This window comes from Adiantum capillus-veneris, chromosome 13, assembly GCF_014529385.1.
Source record: "Adiantum capillus-veneris isolate H3 chromosome 13, ASM1452938v2, whole genome shotgun sequence".
Taxonomy (NCBI): Eukaryota; Viridiplantae; Streptophyta; class Polypodiopsida; order Polypodiales; family Pteridaceae; genus Adiantum; species Adiantum capillus-veneris.
This window is the reverse complement of record NC_140943.1, coordinates 20,091,316-20,107,283: the sequence shown is the minus strand read 5'-3', so window position 1 is coordinate 20,107,283 and position 15,968 is coordinate 20,091,316. Positions and strand designations below refer to the sequence as shown.

General features: G+C 41.7%; 1 protein-coding gene across 4 annotated transcripts in view; it reads right to left on the bottom strand.

The window, feature by feature from the left end:
- The window catches only part of LOC147443677 (Zn-dependent exopeptidases superfamily protein), a 179,868-nt gene that overhangs the window by 141,388 nt on the left and 22,512 nt on the right, over positions 1 to 15,968 (bottom strand). For 3 of the 4 annotated variants that reach the window (XM_086526479.1, XM_086526478.1, XM_086526480.1), the window contains exons 5-6: positions 11,777 to 11,883; positions 11,578 to 11,678 (exon numbers count right to left, since the gene is read on the bottom strand). In XM_086526479.1, the coding sequence (XP_086382605.1) occupies positions 11,578 to 11,678; positions 11,777 to 11,883 (208 nt within the window). The remainder of the gene's footprint in view (positions 1 to 11,577; positions 11,679 to 11,776; positions 11,884 to 15,968) is intronic. The other variant, XM_086526481.1, reaches the window with a different exon arrangement.

Sequence of the window (15,968 nt, the reverse complement as noted above, 5' to 3'; positions counted from 1 at the left end):
ACCAACTTATGGGACCCCGTCCGATGGGGCCCTAAGGACACAAGACATTTAAACAAAGCAAGACCAATACACACACACCCAAAAAGACTTTGCGTGGAGAATTGATGGCATGGAAGATGTTGTACGGATAAGACACTGTACAGACACCGCGAATCGCACTGACAGCTACTAGCATGGCACTGTACGAATTTCCGCATAGGCGCCTCATAATACAAGTTACACTGTCCGATGACACTTACGTGGTTTGCATCGACGGTAGCATTTTATAGGCTGCCACATCACCATTTGACACTCTCTCTCTCTCTCTCTCTCTCTCTCTCTCTCTCTCTCTCTCTCTCTCTCTCTCTCTCTCTCTCTCTCTCTCTCTCTCTCTCTCTCTCTCTCTCTTTTTTAAATGCAGCCGTTTTTTACCTAGTAGACAGCAGTTCACTCTTTTGATCATAACTTCTTCATCCAAACTCCGATTTGGGTGATCTATAGCCTTAATCGAAGAGCTCGATGCCCTCTACGCATTGATGTAAAGACAAAAAACAATCACAATTATGGAAGGCGTTTCTGCAGCAGCATTTTTGAAGTGAACAGCCTTGGGAAGTTGACTCTAATCTCTTATTTTACATACAATGTCTTCCGACACTCGCAAGGGTTCTTCTTCTTCAACAAGGTCCACAATCATTGTAGAAAATGATCCAAAATCTCCTAAGTGTGTGGAGATAGCAACACAACCACTCAACCAACAACATTGAAAACCATGATCCAGGCATACTTGGTATCACTGCAAGAGACCATAAACAAACAAGGTGAAGACTTAAGGGCACTTGTAATGGAGAATGGCACGTTAAGGGTTCTTGTGATTGAGGATGGAAATGTCAAGAGGACACTTGAGATGCAAACAGCACGTTTGATGCAACTTGAAGAGGAAGTCAAGGAATGTAAATGCTCTCTTGTGGACTTGAATGGTTTCAAGAAGCGCATGAGCAAGGTAGAGCATGACCATGTATTGAAAGAGGAGAAATTTGACACCATGAGCCGGGATGTATGCGACGTGAAAAATCTATGCACAAACAAGTCTTGGACTGATGTATGTGATAGCAATGTGGTTCCTAATTCCTCTTTCATGCAAGCTATTGCTCAAATGAGGAATGTTGAGAATGTGGGATGCAGTGGAGTTTGAAGGAACAGGAGAGACGTTCCAAGAACATTGTTATTCGTGGAGTTCCGAAAGAGAAGTTAGAGACACCTCCTTCTCTTGCCATTGTTATCGAAGATTTCTTCAAAACCTAGTTTGGCATGTCAAGAGTCATGGTTTACGGAGCACATAGAGTGGGTTAGCAAGGACCTCCTCGCTCAGGAAAACGGCCAATTGTATGCACTATGCCCAATTAGACCAAACGAAACATTATACTTGATAATAGTTGGATCTATTCCAGGGATACAAAATGTTTTGTATATTAAGATCGCACTATTAAGCAACAAAATATGCGTCGCAAGGCATATAAGCAAAGAAATAAGAAAAACTAGGAGATCTCTCATAAAGAAAATGTGCCCAAGGAGGAGGCAACTCGCTCGCAAATAGAAATGCACAACCTATGAGGCCGATTTAGAATTGAAAGTAAGCTTTTGGAATTGCAATGAATACTCATGGAATGCGAGGGTTGACATTGATGAACTAACAAGCAAATCCGATGTTGTACTTCTTATTGGAACTTGGGAGCATGATACACAAAGAATTCATGGGTTGGAAGATTACAATGTACATTCACTGATGTGGTCAACGAATCTCAAGCAACGAAGAGGGTAAGGAGGGGTAGCATGTATGGTTAAGAAAGGATCGAAAGATTTTGTATCAATTGTGAAAGATGACAAGCACAAACGTTATGAATGGTTGAAAATTATGACACCAAAAAAGAGCACCATTTTTGTAGCCGGTTTTTCCATTCCTCATCATGATTCTCCCTTTTATGCTTGCATAGATAGAGATCAACCCTTTTTTAATTTAGAGGAGTACATTGCTTATTTTAAAGACAACGGTGATGTTATTGCCTTTCGAGATATCAATGCTCGCACAAAAACAATGCAACATGATACTCAACAATTCGATATACCATTCATTTCAAGCAAGTTGGAGAAAGTTCACTTGTATGATCGTATTTCAATGGATGAGAAAGAGCCGGATCACTATGGAAAGTTACTTTTACTCCTGCAATAGCACGGATATGCTCATTGCCAACGGTGTATCTTTGTGGAGTGAAACCATCGGACCTTATGTATTGAACTTACATGTGAGAAGCAACTAAGCATGATAATCTCAACCAGACATAGGAGAAGTTATCACTATGTATGAATATTAAACAGCCACCAATGTACATTGAAATGGTTGAGCAAAAGTTATGGATGACAAAGCTTCAACATGATACACCATTGGAAACTAAATGGGAGGCCTTCAAGAAAGTTATTTGTTCTTGTGCCGAAGAATGCTTTGCCATAAAGCATGTCCATGGTATCAACAAAGATAGATCGCACAAAAGGTAGTTTGATAAAGAATGTCAAGATGCTCGAAAGGACGTCCTTGATAAAGCTTGATACAGCTATGAACAAAAACAACTATCAAAGTCATTTGCATACATACAAGGCATTGATTCAAAAGAAGAGAAGATGGGAAGTAAAGCATCAATTTTTCAAGTCCAAGAAAAGGCACATGCTGTGGAAGATTTTGCAAAAACTTTAGGGACAAGCGGGTTGAGAGTTTTGGTAGCTTGAGTCTTGTGCATATGTACACACATTGCAGGCATATATGAGCAACCAAATGCTAGATAAATACCATTTTATGGTTCACTCCCATGTATGTCCTCTTACTTTACTCTTGAGAATGTGTGCCGTTTTCATCGACGCCATAGCACCATTGATCATCTTGTCACTCTTCGTGTTCTCATTGAGGTAAATCGGTTAAAAGGCAAGAAATTGTATTGTTTCTTTGTGGACTTCAAGAGGGCCTTTGATATGATTCCACGTAATAATTTGTGAAGAAGGATGAAAGAATTCAAAGTGCCAAGTGAGTTTATGCTTGCATTTTCTCCAAGTGATGTCTCAATTGCGCATGGGAAGAGGAATTTTAGAAATTTTTGCAAGCACTATTGGGGTTATAAAAGGATGTCCGTTGTCACCAACTCTCTTTGGTGTAAGGTGCAGTGGAAGTGAAAGTTGAACTTTGCTCAAGATGAGTGCTCCGAATTGTATACCTTCATAAGTTCAGAATAGTCTAAACTCACGAATTATAAGAGGTAATAAAGCACTCATAGAACTATAAACGCAAGGGACACAAGAAAAGCAAAAACAAACAAACAAACAAACTAAATCACTTTGTTTGCTACGAAACAAAACTAGATAAAACAAAACATTATTAACTTAAAAATGTTTTTAGAAAAGGCATGTGTAAAATAAGTTGATGCAACTTACTTGGCTTAAAACAAGTACTCAACTTTAAGCAAAAAAAGGATAAGATATCTTAAAAACTTAATCCTAGAAATCAAACTTCACACAACAATTTCTAACGGAACACATTCTTAAGTCCTCAGGTAAGCTAAATACGAAATCGAAAAATGAATACTACTACAAACCTAAGAAGAGCAAAGAACCAAACTTGACAATATGTGATCTCAACTTCGCTGCTTGTCCAAACAGGAAGAATAAGATTATCACCTTTATCATGCATAGCTTGGACAACAGCTATGACATCCCTACTCACGTCGTCAGTGCCCAAGAGTAGGTGCAGGTTTATATAGAGGTCATTCATGCTTTGAACGTACTCTACAAAACCAACGAGCTGAGTTTCTATCACCCTCCGGAGGTGATGGGCATACTCAGCCATGATAAAGGCTAGCATTTGTCAACCTATAGTAAAAATACTAGAAGCGCTAAAGATCAAAACAACAACATAAGGTGTTATTAAGTCAAACAATAAGGGCTCCGAATTGTGCTCAAGGGTTCCTTTTACTTACGGAAGGGAGAGCCTTCCGTACCTTTAGTGAGAGAGTGCAATGGACACAAACAAAGTGACGAACACTGTGAATGAAGGTGGACGAGACTAAGAGATAGAGAGAGAAGAATACGACATCAGAATGTTGTCAAACCCTCCTTCGAAGGTCCCACTCTCTATGGCGAGAGCGGTCTACTATTGACTGCACAAATCTCTACAATGCTTGGACTTGCCGACGATGTCGACGACGAGACAGGCTGAATTCTGAAAATGCTATGGGTTGAAATTTGCAAATCTTTATCTGTTGACTCTATGTCGGTGACGATGTCAATGGCGACAATGCGACGACGACGCGCTGAAAATGCAGATGCTGAAATCTGCGTTTTCTAGGCTGAAACTGCAAACTGTGGCTGATCTGACTGTGCGGCGAGAATCTGTTGCGAGAGGTGAGATCTGCAAGGTTCGGGACTTCTACTGCGGTGTCTGTGTGCTGAAAACTGAAAACGCTGATGCTAATTTGGGTTCTATCGCCCGAGGAACTGCAAAACGTTGGGCTGCTCCAAAAACGCTAGGCTGATTTGGGGTTCTGCTGCAAAAACGCCATGCTTCTGCCTGGTCCTGCTGTAGCTAGGCTACTGCCAATGCAAAACGCTAGGCTGATTTGCAAGGCTGAAAACGCTGGTTCTTCTTGGGGCTGAAAACGCTATGTCTCTTGCCCCCGGGGGGGGGGGGGGGGGGGTCTTGCTAAGAAGGTGCACTGTCAAACACGTGGTTCCTGTTGCCTCTTCTGCCAGAAAGTGCTAGCGCTAGGTTTCTTATGTAATTGCTTATCAAAATTGCCCTATCTAGTTCCCAACAAAAGTCACTTAAAAAATAATAAGTGAAAATTGGCTAAAATAGAAAAAATAGGTCTATGCACTGTAAAAATGCTCCTGATGGGTTCTGATGGTCATGTTGTGTGCGACTAGAGGATATGCATCTATTCTAAGTGTCTGGACATGCACGGTCTGCGAACAGACTCGCAAAAGTGCCAGAACACGTCCTAAGCTAGGCTAACTGAACTGGAACTGAACACTTGCCATGAAGTAGCTTATCCACGTACACATAGAGTTACATGTGCACGTGAGATTTAGTCTATGCATGGATCAATTGGAACAAATGGTACTTGACTTTATACAAGAAGAAGGCATTGAAGAGGTCACTATTTGCAATGTGGTGATCATGCTTTTATTGTATGTGGATGATGTAGTGCTTCTAGCCCACACTCTAGAGGATACACAAAAGCTTATGGTTGTCCTTAAAAACTTTTGCTTGCATAGTGGGCTAATTGTGAATGATATACCTTCATAAGTTCAGAATAGTCTGAACTCACCAATTATAAGAGGGAATAAAGCACTCATAAAACTACAAAAGCAAGGGACACACGAAAAGAAAAGAAAAACAAAAACAAACAAACAAACAAACTAAATCACTTTGTTTGCTACGAAACAAAACTAGATAAAACAAAACATTATTAACTTAAAAATGCTTTTAGAAAAGGCATGTGTAAAATAAGTTGACGCAACTTACTTGGCTTAAAACAAGTACTCAACTTTAAGCAAAAAAAGGATAAGACATCTTAAAAACTTAATCCTAGAAATCAAACTTCACACAACAACTTATAACGGAACACATTCTTAAGTCCTCAGGTAAGCTAAATATGAAATCGAAAAATGAATACTACTACAAACCTACGAAGAGCAAAGAACCAAACAATCACTTATCATAGATGTCTACTTCTAAGAAATGTGAGGCATGCGGATGATTTTTAGATTGGCATATTCTGGTTCAAGGCGCTTATCATAGATATCTACTTCTAATCCCATGGGAGTCTGAAAAATCTTAAGGTCTAAAAAGGCACAACAATCACTATTTGTGGTACAGTTAAGTTCACAAGACTCCTTGGGATAAATTCCTCCGCCTACAGAACTCGAATTCAAGTACATAAAATCTTGAAAAGAAGGAACGTCAGGGACAAAAAGATCATCTACAAAGCGTCTTACATTGCATAACTTGTGCAAAAATATTGGGCAAGTGTTAGCAAGGACAAGACGCTCCATAAAATCAAACTCATAAGTAAAAAGATAGAAATTAGCAAGAAAAACAACACAATTGGTGCCCATAGGGATACAAATTGTTTGCTTGAAAAGAGAGTCGCCGATGGTTATATATAAATTGTCCAAAAGAAAATCTAACCAAGATATGATGTCGATGTCATCTACAATCCTGGTGAATCTCTTTCTTCCTTTGTCTACATCTACATTCTTATTTTTCAGCCATAAGAAGTCAAAGTTCAAGGCTGACTTTTCTACTAGCAATGCCTTGTACCTATCCTTCTCAAGCTTGTACGCAAAAACTTTTGAAATAAGAGACTCGACTCTAAATTTAAGGTCCTCCAAATTTAGCTTCGTGTATAGCGTTGTAAAGTCAAAAGTTTGGAGACATAAAGGAGAAAATTTCCCCTTAAGGCTTCTTGAAGAGTTCAAAAACTTTAAAACAGGAATCACGCCTACTGAATCATTTAAAATCCAACTTGAATCGGTAGGTACGTCTGCTTCCTTTAGCATATTATTCCACAATTCATTTACGCAAGGTAAAATGGCTTTGAAACAATAACTAAGCCATTTGGAAACCTCGGTCAAAGAGGTGTTACAAGAAGCAGCTATAAATCTAGGCTTTATAGGGTTCTTGTGGAACTTCCAAACGGTACATAAAAAAGGTAATTTAGGCTGGCACTTGAAACCAAAAGACTTACAAAAGGCTCATTGTGAATGAATCCAAAACAAAGGTTATGCTTGTGAAAACCAAGCATCGGGAGAAGCCATGCATTGTGTAAAACAGTGAGACACTTGAGAACATGTCTAATGCGGGAAACATCAAGTGTTGACTTCTCAAGAAGTACCTTTTTGACAGATTGGTGACACCGGTTCTTCTTTATGGAGTTGAAGTGTGGGGCGGATGCATGTCAAAGTCTACATGGAAAGAGTTTGAGAATGTCCAAAAGCGTTTTCTTACAAACTTTCTCCAAGTGAAGACACAAACACCATTTATGCTCCTACTTCGAGTCGCGATCTCTTCCAATTGAGGTTATGGACATGGAAAGGGTTGTGGAGTACATGATAAAGGTGCGTCAAACCCCTTACATCGACTTCCTACAATTGCATGGAAAGCAAGCAAAAAAGTTCAAAAGACGCATAAAAGCAAGATCTTGAACACGAATGGATGCAAAATATAAAGAAGTGGTTTGGAAGATGGGATGCATTACACTTGCTACATGATGCCTCAATAGAGTCCCAAGTGAATGAAGCTTTTCTACAACGCCAATGTATTACAACTTGGGAGAAATCCGGGGGTTCACCTTTCATACATTACACCACCGATATTACCCCCAACTACAAAACCACGTTCTTTGCTGAAAGAGGAAACCGTACTCACCCTTTACATGCTTGATCCTATCCTCTTGTCGGCGATACGCACTATTGCAGCCACTCGGCTTAGCTCCCACTCCCTTCGATGTGAAACAGGGCATTGGGGCAATGGAGAAGAGTCACATCGATTTTGCACATTATGCTCACTGCAAGTTAGAGAGTCTGAGTACCACACACTACGAGAGTGCTCAGCTTTTAGTCACAACCGAACTTGCTTCCCTCACATTTTATGTCACAAACTTGTCAAAGCCTTGAAGAATGGAGCCAACTTGCAAATCTTGGCCGAGGGACCTAAACCCTAAGAAGAACAAGTAACAAAAGAAGAAGTCCTACCAACTTATGGGGACCCCGTCCGATGGGGCCCCAATGACATAAAGGAGTTAAAATAAAACAGGACCCACCCACACATACACGCCCAGTTGATGACGTGGTAGCAGTACGGACGCTCCGAAAATTACGCTGACAGTGCTGACGTGGCAGGCCGTACGGATTTCCACGTTTTACGCTTACATGCTGACGTGGCAGGCCGAACAGATTTCCGTAAATTACGCTGGCAACTTTTGGGCATTGCTTTTGGACCAGATGCTTTTGAGTTTGCAAGCTTTTCATGTAAATCTGCTTTTGGGACCTAGGGCCTTTAATTGTGAGGCCATGGGCTCATTCTCTGGCATGCTTCCTGGAGAAGGTGCAGAGTCTGGAGTATCGGCTTGTACTCTGTTGATGCAATATAAAGAAATACCGAAAGGGGCGCCAAGGTTTCGGGCCAATACTCTCTAGGGTGGAATTCCGCCACTCCATGTCGCGTGTCGTCTCTCTCTCTCACTCTCAATTCAGTTGTTACTGAAGTGATAAAAGTCTGTTTAGTCTGTTCTTTTCTATTGGCAAGTCGTGCCCGTCTTGTGACATTTTTAGCCATGATTTGGACCTACACACTTTCCTCTCCCAGCCACAGTGTGGGCTCTCCGTTGCAACTCTCATCACCACAACTTTGGAGCATCGAGAGTCACTCATCAGCCACACACATACAACATCACATGTAACTCTTGTCCCATATGTGATTTTTGACCTCCAAGGATGATAATAAAATCTCTTTAACCCCCTCCCCCCCCGGGATCCGCCTACCATTTTTATATCACCCATTGTATCAGCCCACCCATTGTACCATCGTATCAGCTCTCATCCCCCCAACCCCCTTTTTTCCGTTGTACTCAAACATTGTACTAGATTCACCACTTCTAACATTTTTTGGTCTCATAGGTCACTTTGGCCTTCTGTAGAAGTTAATATTTCATTTCATCTCATCTCATCTCATCTCTTCTCTCTCTCTCTCTCTCTCTCTCTCTCTCTCTCTCTCTCTCTCTCTCTCTCTCTCTTCTCTCTCTCTCTCTCTCTCTCTCTCTCTCTCTCTCTCTCTCTCTCTCTCTCTCTCTCTCTCTCTCTCTCTCTCTCTCTCAAACACGCTGTTGGCTTCTGCATTGCTCTATGGAGCTGAGATATGGAGGCCTTCATTGGATGGGGGGACATGGAGAAGCCTCTGTCTCTATGATCTCGCGGCTCATTAGAGCCAAGGCTTCAATACCACGTGCCATTATCCGAGCAGAGCTAGCTGCCCCCCCACTAGTGGTTGAGACGCTCACCAAACTTGTCTCCTTTATACATCGCATGTGGGAACTTCCTAGAGACAGATACACCCTCCTTGCACTTGAGTCCTCTCAACGGTTAGCCATGCAGGGAGATACAGCATGTTGGTATGGGGAGATGACATCATGGTTTCAAGCGCATGGGTTCAGCATAGACATATTGCCCCCCTTCCAGTACTCATTCGATGCACCCTCTCTGACTCTTGCACAATCCGAGATCATCAGGCTCATCCACCAGGACCTGACTCAGTTAGACACCAGGAGGACATGGATACAGCCAGCACAGGAGTTGGGCACGAAGATGGCTTTCTACGGGGAGCATCTTCTCCAGCTTACGGAGGACGGTTTTGTGACGAGGCCCAGATACATGGACACCCACTTGTCTCCTGGAATACGATGTGCTATTGGCTAGATACGCACATCTTCACACCAGCTACAGATCGAGACTAGGAGATACAGCGGAGTACAAGCAGAGGCCAAGACATGCCCCCTGTGTGACATGGAGCCTGAGACATAGTTGCACTACACATGCCACTGCCCCGTCTACTACGAGTTACGAGGCCGCTGCCACTGCTTGTTCAGAGATGGCTTTGGACCACTCTCCAAAGTCATGAGGTACGAGGATCAAAGATGCATGGGTTTGTTTCTGCTTGAGCTGCACAGACACAGAGAGAGCCTGATGAGAGGAGAGGCTAGCCAGTCTCAGAGCAGACACTGGACACCCGGAGTAGCTACTACCACAGCAGAGCTTGTCGCCTCACACCAGAGGCACACTGATCGACCAAGCGACTGAGTTGGGGAGATCCAGACACCCACGACTGCGGAGGACTACACAGCATCGACGGAGGCTACATCAGAGGATTCGGATCACTTTGGCCCCACGTGCACGATGCCCGAAGAGAAAGGGCGTTGGGGCAATGGAGAAGAGTCAAATCGATTGTGCACATTATGCTCACTGCAACTTAGAAAGTCTTGAGTACCACACATTACTAAAGTGCTCAGCTCTTGGTCACATCCGAACTTGCTTCCCTTACATTTTTAGCCATGACTTGGACCTACACATTTTCCTCTCCCAGCCACAGTGTGGGCTCTCCATTGCGACTCTCATCACCACAACTTAGGAGCATCGAGAGTCACTCATCAGCCACACACATACAACATCACATGTAACTTTGGTCCCATAGGTCATGTTTGACCTCCGAGGACGATAATAAATCCTCTCTCTCTCTCTCTCTCTCTCTCTCTCTCTCTCTCTCTCTCTCTCTCTCTCTCTCTCTCTCTCTCTTGCCGCCCAATGTGCCACATCATCACTTATGATAGTGATGGACATAGTCAACCACGATACATGCTAGCACTTGTCAAGTAAGAGTACAAGTACTATGAACATGTATAGGACAAATGCAGTTTTAAGCCGAAAGTGGTTGCATAGGTTGGGTTGTTCATTACATAGTAGCTACGACACAATAGTTTGATGGCTAAAGCCAATGGTTTGCACGTGCTACTATTGAAAGGTTTCTCTTATTTGTAAAACTAAACTTTCCGAGCTGGATTTTGATAATGAAATAGAGGTTAATTGTTATGTCATGCTTTGTGTACTTCTATTCCAAGTTCTAAGTTTGGTGATCAAATGTCTCCCGAACATGAAGCTTCCTCAATACGGCATGCTTCTCTATCTTCTTTCTCTCCAATGCTAATAACTCATACTCTAAACAAGCTTCAAAATTGAATATTCAAGCTACAAGGTTACCTAATAACCAAACTACTCAAATATGCGATGGTTTAGCACAAGTTACATCCAACTCAAGGAGTTGTTAAGGGAATACAACGATGTTTTCCCTAATGATTTACCTACTGGTTTAACACCCACACACTTCAATTCGGGGTAGAAATGTTATTTGAGAGAGAGCAGGAGTATAAGATTTAAACAACACTCAGGCTAAAGCTTGTACTAGATGAATTTAATTTAAGGAAAAAGAGGATTCAAAGCAGGCAAAAAATGGAAAAATAATTATTGAGTCTCAGCGTTCTTTTTTCTTGTTGTCAAGGACAATTCCATGGATTAACATGACAGAATGGACAGTACACCTTGCCCATTTACTGAGGACGAGCCTTCAAGATCCTCCTTTCACAATGCTACATGGCTCATCAAAGAGATGCAAGAGCTATTGTGCATGGAAAACTTACATCAAACTGATTAAAAAACTCTAGGGAAAAAAAATTACTTTCGAAGGCTTCAGAAGGGCTAGAAAAACGTATTGAGCCTTGAAAAACAAGTTTTTAAGAGCAAGATCTCAAGACCATGATGGTGGGGATCAGTAGTAAAAACATGCGTAGATGTAAACATGGAGAAAGCCTCAATTGGTTTAAGAAGGCATGATCTTAGCTATTAAAAAAGATTCACAATTGTTGCACTAAAGGTCTGCCAGATAAATTTTCTGTCTTGAGAATAAACCAAATGACAGTTGTAAAACCCACGATAACCGATGGAATGCCTTACCACCATAAATAGTTCCTCTGCCCCATTGAAGAGAAAAATAATTGGGCTAGATGGCACCCAATCAGTGTCGATAATCAAGCGGACAGCTTCAAGCATCGTGGCTGCAGCAAAAAAAAGGCACTCCTTATCACATTGAGCTGTTTAATAATACATTTCAGTCTAAAACACACTTAACAGATCCATTAACCTTATGACTCACCAACACAAGAAGCACAATCCCCAGCACCAGGGGATCCAATTGCACTATCAAAGTGGCCATTGACGAGAACAGCGGGAGCATCTTCATCTGCAACAGCTGGTGAAATTCTGTCTCTCTCATTATTAGCATTCTAACATATGCAGTTTTTAGAAAAGAGAACTTATAGAAACATTGAAAGTATAATTTACGGTGTTTCAATCACATTCCAGTTAAGCATGATGATTAGACCTGGATCTTATAGCTCGATTCCCCTGCCTTAATCACTGGAAAAACCTCACTCAATGATGCACCATAAATGAATTATGAATGTGCAGTACAATGTGTTGCCTTCCCCATCAAATTTATCCACAAAAGATGCAACGACTGAGCCATAGATTTTTGCACTGTGATGCAATTTAGGGAGAATTTTCCTCAAGGAACCTCTTCCTTACTGATATCGGGGTAGCTTCTCTTAGGTAAAGTTACCAGAAAGAAGAAAGAAAAGATATATGAACGCCCCTTAATAGACAAAATGGCTCAAGAGACCAAAAGAAGGTACACCTAATGATGAAAATCTCATCATAAAGTGTCACCAAAATGCGGCATAATCCTAACTAAATTATTTGCTGGAATAGAAATAAGAAGCTCCTGAATGACTATGGAACTGTAGGGTACAATTGGCAGGTCATAGTAGTCGTCTCTATTGAAAATAATCCTAACTAGACCCTTGGCTATAATAAAAAGCTCTTGAATGACCATAGAACTGTAGGCTACAATTGTTAAAGTCATATGAGTAGTGCATTACTCTAATAACAGTCTGTGATGATGACTCGAGTCTACTTATACTGAGAAGCTTATAGCCAGTCCTCGACTCCTTGCAGTTGTGGATGTCTCACTCTACAAATGACGATGGCCTTGTCCACTGTTCCTCCTCTGGAAAGGCGTTTATGATAGGGTGGGTCAGTGGATGTCAGATGAGGAAATAAGAGCTGCTATAGGTGCCGTATTGGAACAGAAAAATTATGTGAGAGCTTTCTCTGTTGGCAGCACAAGGCCGCTAGTCTTCAATCCCTCCAGAGAATCTCTCTATGACGCCCAAGCTCCATTGAAACAAGCTTAAGGCACCTTCATAATCCAAAGCCTTCAAACAAAGGCAATGATACCTCTCACGAATCTCATCAGATTGCATCCGGGAATGCTTGGACGGTGTGTGTGAAAGCCTAAGGCTAACAAATGAGTTTTTATTGAGTTCGCAGATTCATACTATTTTAAGAGTGTCCAATCGCCCAACTTAAAACTGGGCAACATTCCACGACATCAGATTACTGATAACCTCGCGAATGTCATCATTGGAATGGAATATGCAAAATACACTCAACAGGATGTCTTGGTTATGCAAGTTGACATAGAAAAGGCATTTGATACTATTCCTTGGGATTACATTGCGGATACCATGCAACACTCGGGATTTGGGCCTAGGCTATCCCTTGTTGTATTTTCCTTGTATGCACACAGCACTTCTGCAAGTTTGTTGGATGGATATCTCACAGAATCTTGGCCTTTGGGACGTTCAGTAAGGCGGGGATGTCCTCTCATTGCTTTGCTTTATGCAATCGCTACACGCAGGTAGATTGCACGGCCTAACATTACCATCTGGAAAGCATTTTATCGGTCAAGCCTATGCAGATGGTTCTCTATTTATGCCTCGCAATCACTATGATGATGTACAGCAAATTACGCATACTCTTCACTTGTTTGGATTGGCCGCAGGCCTCAAAGTTAATGTTCGTAAATCCAAGTTATTACCTTTGAAAGAATGTGATTGGCATAAAATATTGTGGCCTGGGGAAATTGTACCTCTGCACGTTATAGTTCGCCATTTGGGTTATTTGATGGCTTGGGACGTATCAGTTGCGCAGAAACAAGACTTGGTAGTCCAATGTCTGCATTCCAAGTTGAATTATTGGAAATTGTCCACTTGGCCACTACATATGCGTCTCATTAATGACTAGTGCATTCTCATGGCTTATGTGCAGTTTTACTTACCTTTGTTATCTTGGTCTCAGTTCCGCTTACAGTCCCTTATGTCTAGTATTTTAGAGCATTTCTCGCAGACCTCCTCGTCTTCGGCTTTTATCTATGGACAAGTTGTGTTCTCCCAAGCGGCTTGGAGGGCTAAATATTTTGAATTTGCATTGCATGTTTTGGCTCGAAAAGCTATGCTATTGCCAGTCTTGGTGGAGGAGCAACCACCCTGGGCTCTCATGGTGTCGCAATTGTGTACACATATTGTCACGCCGTCGTTTAGTCACTGACAGCCGGCATGAAAGCGCGAAGGAAAGGCTACCGGGAGATGACGAGATGAAGGAGTGCAAGATTGGACCAGGTAGAGCGAGGCACAAGTGCAAGGGTTAGCGCTACAAATCGAAAACAGCAAAGAGAGAGAGAGAGAGAGAGAGAGAGAGAGAGAGCGCTCGTTAGTTTTGGGGAAAACTTACTTGTGGAGTTTTTGGGCTTTCCCACTTTTATTATAAGTGACTTTAAAAAATGTGTCCAGGTTTAATGTGAACCTCGACAAAGTATAAAATGTACATAAAAGGGAGTTATTTAGGCCTTTAACCCAAAAACCTCCCACTTAAAGGCAAAAATGACGCCTTTAAGTTAACCAACTCCCACCACCTGTATGCAATGCTCATGTTGAGCCCCAAATCCTTCATAGCAATAGCTGAATTTAGCTTACGCTTCAAAGCATCGAGACTAGTTTTATGTCTCCCGACAAGCAGCATGTCATCAACATAGAGAACAAGTATGATGGGACTACCATCTTCATCCCTTTTCGTATACAAGCAATGATCTGCATGGCTGCATTTAAAGCTTTGAGACAGCATGAAAGTGTCAAACTTCTTATACCATTGCGGTGATGATTGTCTCAAACCATACAGAGCCCTTTTTAGTTTGCATACTAGTTCCTCACATGTAGGAACTACAAAACCCGCAGGTTGTTTCATGTATATGTCCTCCTCAATGTCACCATGCCAGAACGTTGTCTTTACATCCATTTGATTCAAATAAAGCACCGCAATGAGAACCCCTCATTTGTCAACAATACATGATGCAAAGAGGGATTAAATCTCTGCAGTTACCTTCTCAAACGAGTTGACCTGCGTACCCAATGATGTACATTCTCAGGTAACGGTTCTGCATCATGAGGCAACTCATTTTCAACTCTATCATGCGGCTGTCCATCCTCATTAGGAGCATCAATATCATGTCCTACCTCTTCTGGCTCAAGGTTAACCAACTGATTATCAATTTCAGTTGGCGGTAATGCATCATGAGGCTCTTTTTCAACATCAAGGGGTGGCACGAAAGGCTGAAATATGACTCTTTTCTTGTCAGAATCCACTACATCTTGGCTGCGAATTACCTTTTTAAATTGTGATAACCACACTCTATAGCCCATTTCACCTTCTTTCCCATAACCTAGGAAGACTCCTTTAATGGACTTCATATCAAGCATTGTTCTCAAGTCATTGCGTACATGAACAAAAGCTTCGCATCCAAATCCTCTCAAATGATCATAAGAAGCAGGTTTGCCAGACCAAACCTCCTCTCGAATGTCATTTTTCACCGTACTATTCGGAGAGCGATTGCAAATATGAACTTCAATTTTTAAAGCCTCTCCCCAAAACTCTTGGGAAAGATTAGCGGTGAACAACATGCAACGCACTCTCTCACATAAAGTACGGTTCTCTCAGCCGCACCATTCAAAGACGGATTATAAGGGGCTGTCAACTCCCTTTTGATCCCATTATCATCAAAAAAACACTGAAATTCAACAGATACATATTCTCCTCCATTGTCCGACCTGAGACATTTAAGCATAGTACTCTTTTAAGTAGTGACAAAAGCATGAAACTTCTTAAAAGCGTTAAAAGTCTCCCTCTTATTTTTCAACAAATGTACCCATCCTTTCTTAGTACAATCATCAATGAATGTAACAAAATACAATGCACCACCAAAAGACTTAACAGGCATAGTGCATACATCGGAGTGAATAAGATCAAGAGAATTAGCTTTGCGAGAGACACCAGAGTAATAAGAAGATTTATGTGGCTTTCCATAAAGACAATCGTTACAAAAATCCAAGTTTTTGCCTTTTACATCAACCCTCTTCACAGAGGAAAGCACATCAATACCCTTTTGGCTCATA